Source organism: Pelobates fuscus, chromosome 6, assembly GCF_036172605.1.
Source record: "Pelobates fuscus isolate aPelFus1 chromosome 6, aPelFus1.pri, whole genome shotgun sequence".
NCBI classification, from domain to species: Eukaryota; Metazoa; Chordata; class Amphibia; order Anura; family Pelobatidae; genus Pelobates; species Pelobates fuscus.
This window is the reverse complement of record NC_086322.1, coordinates 71,842,615-71,860,576: the sequence shown is the minus strand read 5'-3', so window position 1 is coordinate 71,860,576 and position 17,962 is coordinate 71,842,615. Positions and strand designations below refer to the sequence as shown.

The following is a 17,962-nucleotide window of genomic DNA, read 5'->3' as shown; positions in this document are numbered from 1 at the left end:
GCTTTGTTTTTTTCTTTTCTCAGTTAGATACCAGTTTGTTGTCTGACTACTTACCTGAAGTTACCCGGATGGCCAGGAAGTTTACCCACATTTCTACCCTTCTTCAAGTAATTACTATTTATTTACAGCAATACAAGCTGATATTTAATGTGAAAAGTTGGTTATGTAGTGGAGCTTTGCACCCGTGCGGTATCTTTCATCTTGCTCTGGTAACCCTGTGCAGATCTTCCACCTGATGGCATCAATGGAAGTTTGAACGATTTTTAGCCTTTGTTACTAACCTAGTAGAAGCAGAGAGAGTGAGCATGTGCTTGTTTGTCTCTCTCTCACTATTTCTCTTGTTCTATATGACTTAAAGGAATCCTCCAAAAAACATAATCACTACAGCCCGCTGTAGTGCTTATGGTGCCAGGAGAGACCTGAAACCATTCTCAAAGCATTTTATGGTGTTTGGCAACGTAACTTGGGTGCATCCTCTGTATCGTATATTTTCCAGCATAAGAAGCCAGGTGACTCTGTGGAATAAAGCACAATCTAATTGTTTGGGAAGTTCCTTTAAAAGCCCAGTGTATCAGATTTTGGAAAGATAGTTTTAGCAACGAACAGCATACCCTTATTGTTATGTAACTTGAATGCTAAATGCATCTAGACATATTCTACTTAAACCTGTTACCCCCACTCCCCCCCCCCCAAAAAAAAATGTGCAATTGCTCATAACCACTCTTCCTGTTCCCAGTACTTGAAATTAGCCCTCACGTGTATGTGTGAAGCTTGGGAAGAAATCCTTCTGCAAATGGATTCACGGCTGACAAAATTTGTGCAAGTATGAATCATTTCAATTTACTGGCTTATTTTATTAGGATTGTAGTTGAACCCGTTTTTGTATTTTGAAAAGCAGCAAAGATAAACATTGTTGAACATTGCTAAATTAAAAATATATTCACAGCTACTATAATGAAGAAAAAGATCGTTCATTTAAAACTTTAGGTAGCAGATTCAAAGCTTAAAGCGACTCTACAGAATATTGCTATTTATCAAATTTGGGTGTGCAGTATGTTTTCGTGAAATTATCCATGTAAGCTCTGGTACTGTATGTAAATATTATAATGTTTTTGCAATATTTTGCCAATTTTCAGCATTTTCTTCTTGCGCTATACAGCTATTTAAATTTGTCTAATTGTCAGAAGACTTTTGTCTAATGACCAAGTATTACTGTTGCATTGTCATCTGTTTTACTACATAAAGAATGCAATAAAATATTTAAACTCTTATCTGATTTTCGGCACTGGATCTCTTCAACTGATGTCGGCGTGCGCGTTAGGCTTTCCCCATAGGAAAGTATTGACGTAATGCTTTCCCATGGGGTTTTGCAAGACACCTGGCTTACTCATAAACAGCGTGAGGCTGTCCTGCGCCATTTCACTGAGTTGAACTCCATTATATTGCGAGAAGCGCCCTCTAGTGGCTGTTTGGGAGACGGACAATTTTTGTTTTTATGCCTAGCTTTTTAAGGCAAGCGCCACTATCAGAGGAATGCCTTAAGCACCACCCTCTGTCAAGATTGTCAAGCGTATGAAAAACATAAAACAAAGTAATCTTATAGCGATCTAGACCAGAAAAGAATAGATTCTGAAAATTTGAAGTTAGAGCAACTTTAAAGGTTGAACCTGATTGACTTGAGTTTTTGATTTTTTTTTTCACCCTAGATTACTATGTAACTATGATAAGTAACATAGCAGATTTGTTGTTAGATTATATTTTATTAATGATCATGTACACAGTCTCGTACAAGGGTGCCTTGTCCTGCCCTTCCAGCTGTTGTTTGGATACATTTCCAGTAGAGTTGCTGAATTATTAAAACACAGTTTGATACCTTTTATTTTTGGCATCTATATTTGAATGATTGCAGATCTAAATTGATTACTTCCTTGTTTTAGGAAAAAAATACTACCACTTCAGTACAAGATGAATTCATGCAGCTACTCTTGTGGGGTAAAGCAAGGTACTTTTTATATTCCAGTAACATGATTGCGTTTAAACTAGTTGGCATAAGAGAACCAGTTAAATAGTATATTTAAATGTAACCATTGTCGATCTTTATTCTGTTGATATTGTTAGAAATTTAGGTGATGTATGTGAACCACATACCCAAGCTAGAAGTCTTTCAGTTTGATGGTCTGAAAAACTTTCATCTTTGTGTTCCCTAGCTAGGTTTGACTGTAACTTTACATTAGGAGAAAAATACTACTTTACATATGTTTTTAAAAACTTCTGATTATCGTGATCTGTTGATGACTTTTTATTGGCCGCTGCTATGGTGTTGGAATAAAATAATATATTTTGTAAAGCATTTGCTGATGCAGCAGTACTGATATACCTCCTTCTTAGCGAGATGCAATAACATCCTCTTATGGATTCTGAAGGAAATATTATTATTTTAAGTATTTAATTCATTTGTTTTTTTTATTTTATTATATTTTAGTCCTGAGCTCCAAGCTTTATTGATGACCCAGCTAACTGTTAAAGTAAGTGGTGATCCCAAGTTACTGTCCTGTGTGCTTTGTGGGTGGAGGCCAATGCTTTATATATTAACAGAATGTTTTAAATTGTTAGGGATTGAAGAAACTTGGACAATCTGTTGAGTCATCATATTCCACTATACAGAGACTAGTTATATGTCACTTGCAAAGGTAAATTCACAGTGTGCCTGTTGGATGATTTGTATTCTAAACTAGAGTTGGGGATATGTTCTTATGTAAGGCAAAGTAGTTTTGAAATTTACTAAACACTGAACCTTGTTGAATTGAAAATCTTTTTTTTATTTTTAGATCTGGTCTAATATTTGAGTAACCCCAACAAGTCTCATTTTAGTAAATAACCTGGTCAATATAAAGCGATAGTTGATGAAGGTGATGAGTTAGTAACAGCTAGACCGTGTTGGCTACCTACAATATATTTAAGTAGATGTAATTAAAACTATTAAATTACTAAGAGAGGGGAACAAAAACCTCCCAAGCTGTGTCCAACAATGCTCGGTCAACATGCCAGGGGCACAGTGCTGGCCATTGTTCATTCTGCCTCCCACTAATATTGGCTAATAGCTTTCATTGCCTATTCATTACTAGCCATCTGTAATAGGTATACTTCTCTTGACCCTGTTAAATTCGTATCTTCTTACACTGCACGTCATATTATTAATATAGTGCTGACAGACTGCTTTTCTTCATACATAGTGGAGCTGAAGCTTTGCTGTACCATCTAAGTGAACTGAAAGGTATGGCTTTATGGAGACAGAAGTATGAGCCCCTTGGACTTGATGCCAAAGCAATTGAAGGTTTGTTCAACAGAATTGTAATGATCTGTTTCGGTGTTGTGTTTTTTTATGTATGCGTATGTCTATAAATATCAGTTTAGGAAATATGCAAGCCAAAAAAAATAAATAATAAACACATGTTAGTAGCAAACTTTTGGTTAGTTATTATATTGTACAAATAATAGATTAGTTGTCTGCAAACAGATTAAACAAAGATATATATATATATATATATATATATATATATATATATATAGATATTTTACTATTGTGTAAAGTACTTTGGTAGACTGAAGCTCTTGTCTTATAAATCTTGTTTGGAAATTCTCAGACCTTGTGATCTTTTGTGTGTATGTTTTGTTTGTCTGCTGATTTGTGTCTGTGTAAACTCCCTTTTTTTCCAGGTGCCATAACAGCTGTTGGATCCTTCATTTTGAAAGCAAATGAGCTTCTCCAGTAAGCATGTTTGTGTTGGCTATACATCTGGTAGAGTTTAAAAAACAATGTATTCTGTGAAAATCATGATATTGAGATGTTTATTGATAAGCATGTGCCCTGTTGCACTGCTTTTAGTGTTACGAATACTCAACATTCCAGGTACTTGTATGTAGTGAGTGTTCTTGCCCTGTCTGCTCAGCCTTGCAAGTCTCCCTTCTTCACCTAACAGCAGATTGCTGTGTGCCCACACGCCTAATACTGTACTTTGTCCTGTTCAGTGCACAACAGTCTAAGGTGTGAACAGTGCTCTGTGTGGGTGTGTGTTTTAGCAAAGCTTCAATGTGATGCAAGAGGGAAGGGGGTGGAATCTGAGCTCCACAGATTAAAGGAACAATCCAATCACTATAAAACCCCTGGTGCCATACGACAGTAAGATGTCAAACCATTTTTTATACAGTTTGAAATATTTCCTGGTTTCCATTGGGCACTCACATTTGTCTGCTACAAAGAAACCAGATGTCTCTATTGGAAAATCATAGGAACAGGTGCGCAATGACCCAGTTAAGTTATTAAACCAAATGAAAATGGATTAATCTTACCAGTAGGTAGCACTAGGGCTTTTCTGACATAATAACCACTAACGGGAGCTGTAATGGTTTTGGTGCTTGGGTAGTGTTCATTTAAGATAATGCAGTTACAACTTAATAGTAATATAACCACTGCAATATTCTGTAGTTGTTATGGTGCCAAATTAAACCACACTGAAGACTTTGAAGATCATCGATGGTGACATCACCGCTTGGTGTGCAGTAGCACAGGGGTGCAGTGCAGGAGAGTTATACTTGTCCCCACTATCTTCAATCAGTTGTTGATACTGACAGCTGGTGGAAGTGACAACTTAATTCTGCTAAATAGGCCTTTTGTTAAAAAAAATTCAGGCAAAACTTTTATCATAGGAAAACGTAGTCCATGTGTTGTCTTATGATAACTTTGGCTCAGTTGGAATTCTAGTACAATCTTCATGACCCTTTTTTTTATAAATGTTATATTTATGAAAACATTTTTGGGGGTGTGACAGAGTCCCTTTTAATAAGAAATCTAGGGCCTGTTCTATTAGATGCATTTACTCTATCTCTCCATCGATCATTTTTTCATTTAGTTTAATTTTTTTCATATAATTATTTTTTTCCTTTCATGTTTCCCCTTTATTCCTAAATCTTAAAGGGACACTCCACTGCCCAAATACAAAAAAAATAAAAAAACAACTTGCATGCATTTAATAATGTATTTTTTTTATTGGTGCATATCTAAACACCGCTTGCAAAAACTGTAGTGCTCTTTTTTTGCTGCTTTTCTAAGCCCTCCTCTTCTAACTCCTCCCAGACTTTCTGTGGCTGTCCAATGACAGACTTCCCAATGCAGCTCAGTGAGAAGTATTTGCAAGGCAGGTGCTCTGGGCAATTACTGCCTCTTGAGTTTAGTACAAATAAGTCAACCAAACCAGGAAGTAACATTACCTGTTGTCTGTTTGAAAAGCCAGGGGGGTGTAACCAGGTTAATTTAGAACCGTGTCAATTTCTATCGAAGTCTGCTCGATTTTCAAAAGAAATAAATAAATAGGACACACTTTGTACACATAAAGCTTTTCAGCACACAAAAGTGCTTTAGAGGTCTGGAGTGTCCCTTTAACCCAGTGATAACAAGCCACAGGCATTTTAACTATATTTCTCAAGATGCCCAGGCAACCTTCTATGTATGTGTGATGTAGATGTGTCTTCATTTTATACTTTACTTTTTATGCACAGAGGTGTGTGTTATGGTGTGTACCTTGTATGAATTAAAATAAGCATATATCATGTACACATTCTGTATATTATGTAAGTTCAACATTAGATCACTGACCAGGTGTCACTGTGTAATGTGTGCACTTCATATAAACATTTCTTACATCATTTTTTCACTTTTTGTTATGTTTTTCTTTTTGTTTAGAGTTATAGACAGTGGAATGAAAAACTTTAAGGCTTTCTTCCGATGGCTCTATGTCGGTATGTAAAGCTGTCTCTCCGCAATTAGGAGTATAAAATCAACGATATATAAAATCTAGTTATATGATATACAAAATACTCTCCTCCTCTATTTTAATTAGCATTGTAATTACAGGCCAGTATAGAAGTAGCATTCTATAATTGTGAATTATTTTCTGTTTGCTTTTTGAACTTGTACATCTCATTTGACTAATAAGATAGTCTCAGAAGGCGAATCACAACATCAGAAGGGCTGATTTTAATTGTTGAGCAATATTCAGGCAATGCCTGAAAGGAAAAGTACGAGTCTTGTGTAGCATTAGTGAGCAAGAGTTGATATTGTACGCCACATGTCTTGTATCTGCTCTTGAGGCAACATGTTATTTTATTTTTAAAAATTTTTTTGTTAATTAACGGGCATGGCTCAGAATTTCCACTTGGCCATGGAAAATGTAGCCCTGGTAAATATGCCACGGACTCTCCAGGCTTGCAGCGGCAAGTAACTTTTAAAGCTTGGCTAGCATCTTAGGAATTTAAATTTTAAGTCCTGTTAATGTGCGTTTGGAGTTCAGTGGCACAGTGAACATATAAGAACTGGTATTAAAAAATAAATAGTTTTGCATTGTTTTGTAGCACGTCTACTTGCTTGAAAAGACAATCGCTAGAAAATGTCTGAGGCTGCATGCATTTTATCACAAATGTGTTAAATATTATAATTTTTTTTCAGCTAGTGTATTTTTATTCATATTTTTCAACTCCATAACCTATAATTTTTTTTTAATTTTTTTTTTTAAGCTATGTTACGTATGTCAGAGGATCACGTGCTTCCTGAACTAAACAAGGTAGGTTAACCCATTTTAAGAACTCACTTCTCTAATTTATGTTTTTTTTAAACGTCACTCCAAAACATCAATTTTAATTCTTAGTGAACTATATGAAATAATTTCACTTTTCTTTGCGTCTTTTGTTTAGATGACTCAGAAAGACATTACTTTTGTGGCCGATTTTTTAACGGAGCACTTTAATGAGGTAGGTTTTACTACTTTAAGTATATTGAACTTTTATGTTATTTTCAATTGACTTTAATCTTTTTTAAATACCTTTTTTGCCTATGCCTATGTTACACATTTGCCAAGTTATTTGTGATATCAAGTTTTTTTTTGTTTTTTTTTTTATAAGGGTAAAACAATAATGAAAACCGTATAAAATCTTATACAGCAGTTTTAAAGAATGAAAAATAAAAAAATACAATATACAGAGGTACTGAATCACATTGACAGTGCATCAAGCATATCCATCGTCTAAATTTGAGACCAGGACAGAGAGGCCAGATATTATGAGCAGATAGCCAAGCTCTCAAATATTTGTCTCTGGTTTTCATTTTCCATGGTTCTAAAAGTTTGTGACTCCTTTTCAAGTATTCATATATAGGTAGTGGAACTGCACTAAAATCTTCTCAGGAATCCTTGGGTGCTGACCGGACCGGTCCCAGTACCAAGAAGGACCAAATGTAGAATTTAAATGTAGAAAGTAATCCAGACACTCCAAAAGTCTTCCAAAAATAGGCAAAGACCTGAGGGTCGAAACGTTGTACTTTGGTGCTTGGGTCCAATAAAATTGCCTATTTTTGGAAGACCTTTGGAGTGCCTGGATTACTTTCTACATTTTCATTTTCAAGTATTAACTTCTAGGTTGTGCTGTAAAGGAGAACCATCACAAACAATGATCATTGAAAATGTTGTGTATATGTCATGGTTCAACATTTCCACTAGGCATTGGTGAGTGAAATTTCACCCTTTGTCCAGATGAAACATTAATAGCAAAGTATTTAACCAGGAAAGGTACATTCAAATGATTCTGGATTCCAAGTACGTCCTAGGAATGTTACTTTTTCCTAACATCCAGGGGATATTGCTATTACTCAATTTGATTGTACTCCTACAACTATTTCAGTGGATCCCCAATTGTACGGAGTGCTGTAAGAAAGCAGAAGCTATTGTAACAGTGACCACATGGCTGATATCTGTTGCCGTCACAAGTGGGTTTACATCAAGAAATTGTTTCACTATTTTAGTTACTATAGTGTAATCTTACTTGTAGTGGGTGATACCTGGATCTCCTAGGTGCAGGGATTTTACTCTGGTCACACCTAAACTGAAGGATGTCCCATGCTGTCCCAAAGGAATCCAATATTTCTAGGATGGTATGGAAAGTCCTAATGGGCTTTAACCCCTTAAGGACACATGGCATGTGTGACATGTCATGATGCCCTTTTATTCCAGAAGTTTGGTCCTTAAGGGGTTAAGAAGTCAAACTAAATTGACATGGCCTGGCCATTTTCTTGTTGGTTTCCCTTTAAGCTTTGATTACTGTAAAGGTTTTTTCAGGTAACAGAACTGTCTCATTTGGACTGTCTCATTTGGACTTTGAGTTTTCCATTGTTGGTTTTATGTTTTGTTTTTTTTCATCTTTGTTTAATGTTTTGGTCCTCTGTCATTGGAATTTTCCTCTTGATAAAAGTATTGACGTCTTGCTGGCACACTGCTGAACAGACACCAGCTCTGACCTTCCAGAGACTATAAATGCCACAACATTTAAATGCCAGGACTAGATTACTTTATTCCACTGCAGCTATATCAATTAAAACATCAATTTACCTGCAGTTTAAAGAGATCTTTATCCTAGAATTGGCATACGGTTATGCATTATCAATAGAACTGTCATTATAACTCATTATAACTGTCAGCAAATTTATACATTAAAAAAATCTGTTTACCAAAGTAAGAATTGTCAGGAATTAAAAGTGAATTTCACATTTTAACCAAAAAGCCCAAATAGAAGCGTGGGGGACTTGGATAATTCTTCCAATTCGGCAATTTTGGACTTAAATTTGAAATTCTGATCCAAATAAGTACTCACACCCCCTCACCCCCCCCCCCCCCCCCCCACCCCCCCAGATGTGTTTGCTGTTTTCTGGTGTGGTGGAATTTGGCATATAAGGCTCCATAGTCAAATAACCTTCTACATTTACTAGTTGTCTGGCAAGCACAGTATATTGCACCACAAAAAGGGAATCTGACACTCTTGTCCTTTCAAAGTTCCTTTAAATGCTGCTGAGATTTGTTTATTGAGGGATCACTCTGATTTTCTATATCAAATGCCTTATTACTCACTCTTCAATCACTTCATTAATTTACTAACTTCAGTTTAAATACTTCTTAAAGACCAAGACTATTCATGTGTAATACTGTTTTTGTTGCAGGCACCCGACTTGTATAATCAGAAAGGCAAATACTTCAATGTAGAACGCGTTGGTCAGGTAAAGTATCAATGTTTCTAAACGTAGTCATATACTGTATTTCAGGGAATGTAAATAGTAACCTTAAGGTTATTTCCTTAATGCTCACTTTATTAGAAATCACACGTCTCTTTACTAGAAAGATCAAAATAACCAGACCCATATTAAACCTGAATATATATATATATGTGCCAACGCACATTGTTTAAGGTTTAATCTGCACTTGACTTAACGCGCCATATTCCTCACTTGAGACACAACTGTGGCAAGAGAGGTATGTAGCCTCTGTCTGCAAATAATGGTTGTGTGTAAAAAGTGTTTTATAGTATAATAATGTAATAATGTATAGGGTAGAAGCCACATGTTTCCTCTGCCACAGGACTGTTCTACACTAGCCACAATGGATCATCACTGAAACAGATCAGCATGATTCTTAGTTTTTACATTACTTTAGTTAATAACGCTATTAGCTCCCTGATAACTATGACCACAGTATTCGTATCTCTGTGACTTTAAATCGATTTTAATAATAATAAAACAAACAAACAGATAATGGAAGCTTGGGCTCAGCCACAATATTTGTGTGCTACTTCTAATATAAACAAACAATATGAGAAAACATACAATGAAAATTATCGGTAGATATATATCTATACCAGCAAAAGTCCACAACAATAGTTCTTGGATGGATGGATGATACCCTTTAAGGTAACAGATAAGGTCAAGTGATAAAATTCTAGATGAGGCGGAGCAGTCCTTCAGAAGTATGCAAACTCTTAAAATCCCTTGGTGTATAGCAGAATGTAAAACGCCAAGAAGCAGAAAACACAAAAATGGTGCAATAAAGTAATGTAACCAAGGTGGATAAAATAAGATAACAATTGGTTACGTACAATTTGTAGACTTATGACCAGCTCTAGTGTATTGGGTTTCAGTGGTATAATCCCCACGTATAGGATATGGTAGAGCAGGGCTTGACAAATTTGTTTGGAATCTAGGAGCCAGCTAAAAAAGTTAGGAGCCAGTTTTTTGTTTTTTTAAAGGGACACTATAGTCATCAGAACCACTACAGCTTAATGTAGTGGTTCTGGTGCCTATAGCCTGTCCCTGTAGCCTTTTCAATGTAATCGCTGCATTTTCAGTGAAAAGGCAGTGTTTACATTGCTAGAAATACAAAACAATAGGGTTTGCCAAGGGACTGGGGACAAGAATGATCACAGATAAAACTAATAAAATGAAACGGAATATGCACTGACCTATGGTAGTAAAAGGTTGTGTATCTACCGTATATACTCGAGTATAAGCCGAGGCCCCTAATTTTACCCCAAAAAACTGGGAAAACGTATTGACTCGAGTATAAGACTAGGGTGGGAAATGCAGCAGCTACTGGTAAATTTCTAAATAAAATTAGATCCTCAAAAAATTATATTAATTGAATATTTATTTACAGTGTGTGTATATAATGAGTGCAGTGTGCGGATGAGTGCAGTGCGTGTATGAGTGCAGTGCGTGCAGTGTGTGTGCGTATATATTAATTGAATATTTATTTTCAGTGTGTGTATATAATGAGTGCAGTGTGTATGAGTGCAGTGCGTGAGTGCAGTGTGTGTATGAGTGCAGTGTGTGCGTATATATTAATTGAATATTTATTTCCAGTGTGTGTATATAATGAGTGCAGTGTGTGTGAGTGCAGTGAGTGCAGTGTGTGTATATGAATGAAGTGTGTGTATATGAATGAAGTGTGAGTGTGTGATGCAGTGTGTGTTTGTGTATGTGTTGGTGTTGGTGGGGGTGGGCATTTGATATATTATTAATTATTATTTTTTTTTTATATTATTATTTTTTTATTATTTATTATTTATTATTTAATTATTATTAATTTTTTTTTTTTTTATCTTTTTTTTTTTTTCGTCCCCCCTCCCTGCTTGCTAGCTGGCCAGGGAGGGGGCTCCTTCCCTGGTGGTCCAGTGTCATTGGTAGTTCAGTGGGGGGAGAGGGGTGCTGGCAGAGCTGTACTTACCTTTCCTGCAGCTCCTGTCAGCTCTCTCCTCCTCCGCGCGGTCTGTGCAGCTCCCTCTGTCAGCTCCCAGTGTAAGTCTCGCGAGAGCCGCGGCTCTCGCGAGACTTACACTGGGAGCTGACCGAGGTGCTGAACGGACGGCGCGGAGGAGGAGAGAGCTGACAGGAGCTGCAGGAAAGGTAAGTACAGCTCTGCCAGCACCCCTCTCCCCCCAGTCTGTATTATGGCAATGCAAATTGCCATAATACAGACTCTGACTCGAGTATAAGCCGAGTTGGGGTTTTTCAGCACAAAAAATGTGCTGAAAAACTCGGCTTATACTCGAGTATATACGGTAAAAGGAACAAGCACAAAGTCCAAGACTAAATACAATAATATGGATAAGTCTGTAAGGGTTTGCCTGTATCTATAGGTTAGTGTACCTTCCAGATGTTCAAAATCCAGGAACATAAAAGAGAGAAGAAAATAACTCCAATAATACAATATGTACAGAATAAGGTAAAAACTTGAATAAAAAGAAGTCCAAATGACCTACTCACATGGAATAGAGCTAAAACCAGCTCTAGTGTAAAGCGCTTGCAGTGGATATTATCCCCCACTAAAGGGATATTGATGGAAAATATTAATCAGCGGATGTCTCAACAGCAGGATATATGTGAAAATAAAAAAGCACAACAATCGTGCTCTCTGTATAAAAATGTATAAAACCAGGAGTAAAAATAAATAGGTTATACTCACATTTAACTGAGCAGATAACCCGCTCAGTGTAATCAGCACAGGTGGTATAATCTCCACCTGGGATATTATTATTATTAAAATTATTGCCATTTATATAGCGCCAACAGATTCCGTAGCGCTTTACAATATTATTAGAGGGGGGATTTAACTATAAATAGGACAATTACAAGAAAACTTACAGAAACGATAGGTTAAAGAGGGCCCTGCTCAAACGAGCTTACAGTCTATAGGAGGTGGGGTATAAAACACATTTGGACAGGAAAGGGCAATCAAATTAGGTGGGAGTGAAGCATAGCTGAAGGAGAGAGTAGAGTGCTGCACTTTAGGAGAGAGCAAGAGACAGGTATGTGAGGTAGAGGTTAGTCTGGGAGGCCATAGGCTTTCCGAAAGAAATGGGTTCTAAGGCACTTCTTAAACGATTGAAGACTAGGGGAGAGTCTGGCGGTAGGCAGGCTATTCCATAGGAAGCGAGCTGCCCGCGAGAAGTCCTGCAAGTGCGAGTTGGCCGTACGGGGTACGTGCAGTGGACAGAAGAAGGTCACGGGCAGAGCGGAGAGAACGAGAAGGGGCATACCTATGGATCTGTAATATAACAGGGGCTAATATTATTCGGTGCTTTATAGGTATGGGCTAGCACTTTGAATTGACTCCTATAGTATACAGGAAGCCAATGTAAGGACTGACAGAGGGGTGAGGTGTGAGAGGACTGACTAGAGAGGAAAATCAGTCTGGCGGCAGCATTCATTACAGACTGTAGCGGAGCAATACGGCTATTTGGAAGACCAATTAGGAGAGAGTTACAATAGTCCATGCAAGAGATTACTAGAGCATGGACAGGCTATTTAGTAGCATCTTGTGTAAGAAAGGGGCGGATGCAGGCAATGTTTTTAAGTGGAAGGCTCAAAGGTGAGGCCAGAATCAAAAGTAACACCAAGACAATGTGCTTGTAAGGATGGGCTGATACAGGTACCACCAATCTGAAGGGAGAGCAAGAGAGGAGGATTAATATTAGGAGGAGGAAAGACAAGAAGTTCTGTTTTGGAAAGATTCAGTTTCAGAAAGCATCCAATCAGAGATAGAAGAAAGGCAAGAGGTGACATGTTGCAGGACATCAGGGGAGAGGTCCGGGGAGGAGAGATCTATATGGGTGTCATCAGCGTACAGGTGGTATTGGAATCCAAAAGAGGTAATAAGTTTGCCAAGAGAGGCAGTGTAAAGAGAAAATAGAAGGAGACCAAGGACAGAGCCTTGGGGAACTCCAACTGAGACAGGACGAATGGTGGAGGTATCATTAGAAAAGGAGACAGTGAATGAGAGATAAGAGGACAGAGATCGAGTGATTGAAGAGTTTGGAGAAGGAGAACATGATCAACGATGTCAAAAGCAGCAGAGAGGTCAAGAAGAATTATTATGGAGTAGTGACCTTTGGATTTAGCTGCGATAATGTTGTTAGTGACTTTAATAAGGGCAGTCTCAGTAGAGTGGAGGGGGCGGAAGCCAGACTGAAGAGGGTCAAGGAGAGAGTTGGAATTGAGGAGGCAGGCCAAACGGGTGAAGACTAGTCTTTCAAGAAGCTTTGAGTAAAAAGGGAGCAGGGATATAGGACGATGAGTCGAGACATTTTTTTTTTAAGATGGGTACTACAGTAGCATGTTTAAGGACAGTGTAACGGATCGACGGGCACCCTGACTGGGTACCTCCGTTGAAAGATGCTCCTAGCGCTTCCTGAGGGCTCCAAGCACTCTAGCAGACACCAGAACCACTGAACCGGAGAAGCATACGAATGCTCTCAAGCATATGAATGCTGTAAACAGCTAAACAGGAAAAGCATACAATCAGCTTACACTCCTGGCAATCAGCATACAATCTAATTCCCCCAATAACGAGACGACACTTTGTTTTGAGGTCAAGCAGAACTGACTGTACTGGCACATACAGCCTCTTTTATTCACAATCCACAAACATAGTACTGCCCACAGGGTTTTGAAATACAACCAATCAATCCGGACAATACACACAGACACTCCCTCACAAAATCCTCCCCTCTGCCTGTGATATGATTACTGAACACAATAGTTAATATAATTATCACAGGCAGAGAAATACAGTATTATAAAACATATCACAGGGACCCCAAAACATGCATTAACCCCATAAAATCCCCTCGGAACCGGGGGATCTGGGTGAACCACATATCCAAAATTCACCCAGATCCGTAATTTGGAAGATACGGTTTAATGCAGATTCTGCAGAACATATACTGGCTATATGAAAAATAATTACTGTTAAATGTGTCCCCTGTTCTGTAGTTTAAAACTACTGAACTATGTCTTTGTGCACCAAATACCGGCGAGATGGCACCGTGTAGAAAAGTAAAAATAGTGTCTGTGAGTTAAAATGGCCGCCATCCATTGTTCTCACCATGTGCTTCATCCATTGTTCTCACCATGTGCCTCTGATACATGAAATGGTGGCCACCCAGTAACTCCACAGTATGTCCCCAGATGTTTCCTTAAGGGCCAGCAGCAGCATAATAAAATACAATATGCCCAAATCAGTTCCTAGAAGGGCAATACATCCCAGGGCCATAGTCGCAGTGCAGGAGGCTGGCAAATAGGCCCCTCCAAAAACCAGTGTCGAGGTCACTTTCGCCACAGTGTCCATTTGTCTTTTTTTAATATGTGTATTTCAGTACAATACAACCTCTTTGTAATGAGGAAAGGATACCTCTGCCTGTGATATGATTATTGAACACAATGGGTAATATAATTATCACAGGCAGAGAAATACAGTTTTTACTCCCATCTCCACCTGCCATCTGTGGGTCTCTCCCGGACCAGTCTGGTCCCCTACTTCTGCAGCTGGTAGTGAAGCAGGGGTAACCTCAGCCGCGTTTTCCTAGCGTTCGGCAATTTACCTATAGCAGGCTCCCAGCCTGGGAGGTAAATTGCCTGCACACTTCCAGTTCTGGGTGGTCCGCCTGTGCAGTGAATGGCTCGGTAAGCCCCAATTACTGAACCATAAGGGGAAATGCCATTTAAAAGTTATTTCCAAAGACTGGGGACACAGTCTTAAAGGAGCAGTGTTCCAAACAAGTCTGGGGACACAGTCTTAACGGGCCTTGTCCCAAATAGGTCCGGGGACACAGATTTAAAGGGGCATTGTCCCAAATTTTCTCCATGCCCCAAAATGGTTCTTAAAGGGCTTGCAGCACCATACAAATCCAATATGCCCAAATATTGTACTTAAAGGGCCATATCTTCCCGGGACAATTGGCGGGGCTGGTTCCGCCACATTTCTCCCCTTTACCCACCAGACTAACAGGGTATCTGATCTCCTGCCGGTCAGTTCCCTGGTTAGTCCAGCAACCCACCCACAAAACAGAATCCGCAGTATAACCCACCCACGAAAATTGGTTACTACACCTGGAGTAGTGGGTCTCTTGTCCAGGTCCTGGAGCTCCAACTCGGCTCTGGGGGGTACTAGCACTCTGGATCGGTGGGTTGCTGGGTGGGCAGAGACCAGTGGTACTCTGCCCTGGTGCTAGCGCTACCACAGGAGTAGCTTTGTTGGAGCCCAAGTGAGGGAACGGCGTAGTAGGCTCCTCACTCCGGATCTGGGGCTGCTGCTGGAGGGGAAGCCAGGCTGTCCCCCCTTTGGATGAACAACCCTGCTGCTGGGGGACAGGACCGACCGTTCCTACCCCCTGTGATGCATGTGCAGAGACCACGGTCCCATCTGCACTGGTGGAGAGCGTATTGTCTCCCCTTTGTGTCATAAGCTGCTGCTGAGGAGGGGGAATGAGGCTCTCCCCTCCTAGTATAGGACACTGCCTCTGGGGAGAGGAGGTAACAGGCTCCCCTCCCTGACACTCTCTCTGCTGTTAAAGAGGGAGACCGACTGTCTCCCCTTTCCATAAGTTGTCCTGTCGCTGGGGAGAGAGACCAACTGTCTCTGCTCCCTGTAGGACACTCTGCCGCTGGGGAGGGAGGACGCTGCTCTCCACTCCCAGTAGCTTGGGCGAAGAGACCACGGTCCCATCTGCGCTGGTGGGGGGCTTAATGTCTCCCCTTGGTGGGCTACGCTGCCGCTGGGGAGAGGGGGTAACAAGCTCCTCTCCCTTACACACTTTCAGCCGCTGGGGAGATGGGGTAACCGGCTCCTCTCCTGACACTCTCTCTGCTGGTGGAGAGGGGGACCGACTGTCCCCCCTTCCAAAAATGCGCTCTGCCGCTGGGGAGTGAAACCGGTGGTCTCTCCTCCCTGTAATGTACTCTGCCGCTGGGGATCTGGGCCAACTGCCCAGCATCCCTGTAGGGCCGGTAGAGAGATCTCGGTCCCATCTCCACCTGCCATCTGTGGGTCTCTCCAGGACCAGTCTATGAGGTCCCCTACTTCTGCAGCTGGTAGTGAAGCAGGGGTTACCTCGGCCGCATTTTCCCAGCGTTCGGCAATTTACCTATAGCAGGCTCCCAGCCTGGGAGGTAAATTGTCTGCACACTTCCAGTTCTGGGTGGTCCGCCTGTGCAGTGAATGGCTCGGAAAGCCCCAATTACCGAACCATAAGGGGAAAAGCCATTTAAAAGTTATTTCCAAAGACTGGGGACACAGTCTTAAAGGAGCAGTGTCCCAAACAAGTCTGGGGACACAGTCTTAAAGGGGCCTTGTCCCAAATAGGTCCGGGGACACAGATTTAAAGGGGCATTGTCCCAAATTTTCTCCATGCCCCAAAATGGTTCTTAAAGGACTAGCAGCACCATACAAATCCAATATGCCCAAATATTGTACTTAAAGAGCCATATCTTCCCGGGAACATAATCACTTGGCAAGTGGCTGGCAAGCAGTCCTCTCCAGGCACAAGTGGCGGGGCTGGTTCCGCCACAGACAGCAGGAACCGTGCCAGAAGAAAGAGGGGCGTATTCTCCGCGAGGTGCGTATTTGGAGAGGGGCTGCAGCGTCAAGGGCTGAGGTGAGGGTAGAGTTATATGAGGAGATAGCCAGTGAGGGACATGAATAAGCAGGAATGGATAATAGTTGTTAATCGATATCAGCTGACAGCTGCTGGAGGTTTATAGAACTCAGATTCCTCCTGAGTTGAGGGGGGTTAGGCTGAGGTGACAATTGAGAGCAAATTATAGGAAATGATGATCTGAGAGAGCAGAAACCCTACACCACCACCTTTATTTTCAGAGTTTCTTGGGTTGTGGGAAAATTGAAGACCACCAAAGGATAAAGAGGCAGGGGTAGCAGTGTCAGAGGGAGAGAGCCATGTTTCAGTTAATGCTAGTGATTATAGGGATACTTTGTGAGGTCTTCACTTAGATTTCGAAGTGTACATTTTCTGACCTGTCAAGTGACCAAGTAGTTCAAACCATTAGACTGTATATTCCTTAATAAAAATGCAGATGGGACTTATTTTTATTCAAGTTTTTAGAACCAGGCAACTTACTTCCATTGCTCCCTGGTCCAGTTTTAATGTTCACGTCCACATTGAAGTTGCTTTTAGCGGTTGACAGGGGTCATCATGGGCACTCTGACCGGTCTTCACCTACACAGACCCATTACAATGCGCTGTGTGTTCTGACACCTTACCATCATGATCACCATTAAGCTTTTGATCAATCTGAGCTACAACCACTGCATACTGGGGACACCCCACAAGGCTTGCTGTTTTGGAGATGTTCTCATCCAGTTGTCTAGCCATCACTATTTGGCCCTTTTCAATGGCCTGTTTTTCCTGCGTCCAACACGAAGTCAATAACTGACTGTTCATTTGCTGCCTAATATATTGCACCCCTTGACAGGTGCCATTGCAATAATATAATAAGTTATTCACTTCACCCGGCAGTGGTTTTAATGTTATGGCTGATCAGTCTATATGAGTAGATAGAAACAACTGCTTAGCCAATCGAAAGTTATATTTATTGTTCTTGGCTAGCTGCGGTATCTCTCTCTCCCTGTCCTGAAAAGCAATCAGTTTTGCCAACAATTCAAACTGCACTGACAAAAATAAAGCTTACAGACATCAAAGAAATATTTTATGTGAACACGCTTAATTAACGTAATTGCATAATCCAATATAAGTAATTCCCGCTGCAGTAAAACATTGACCTTAGTCTGAGGTGTATCAG

The 17,962-nt window shown here is 40.2% G+C and overlaps 1 protein-coding gene across 1 annotated transcript in view; it reads left to right on the top strand.

Annotated features, from left to right (window-relative positions):
• ANAPC4 (anaphase promoting complex subunit 4) overlaps positions 1–17,962 on the top strand; it is a 41,118-nt gene that overhangs the window by 10,512 nt on the left and 12,644 nt on the right. Inside the window, exons 10-20 of the mRNA XM_063457843.1 lie at positions 24–107; positions 737–823; positions 1,938–2,002; positions 2,483–2,525; positions 2,614–2,690; positions 3,234–3,334; positions 3,718–3,769; positions 5,741–5,796; positions 6,571–6,617; positions 6,748–6,804; positions 9,038–9,094. Of these exons, the coding sequence (XP_063313913.1) occupies positions 24–107; positions 737–823; positions 1,938–2,002; positions 2,483–2,525; positions 2,614–2,690; positions 3,234–3,334; positions 3,718–3,769; positions 5,741–5,796; positions 6,571–6,617; positions 6,748–6,804; positions 9,038–9,094 (726 nt within the window). The remainder of the gene's footprint in view (positions 1–23; positions 108–736; positions 824–1,937; positions 2,003–2,482; positions 2,526–2,613; positions 2,691–3,233; positions 3,335–3,717; positions 3,770–5,740; positions 5,797–6,570; positions 6,618–6,747; positions 6,805–9,037; positions 9,095–17,962) is intronic.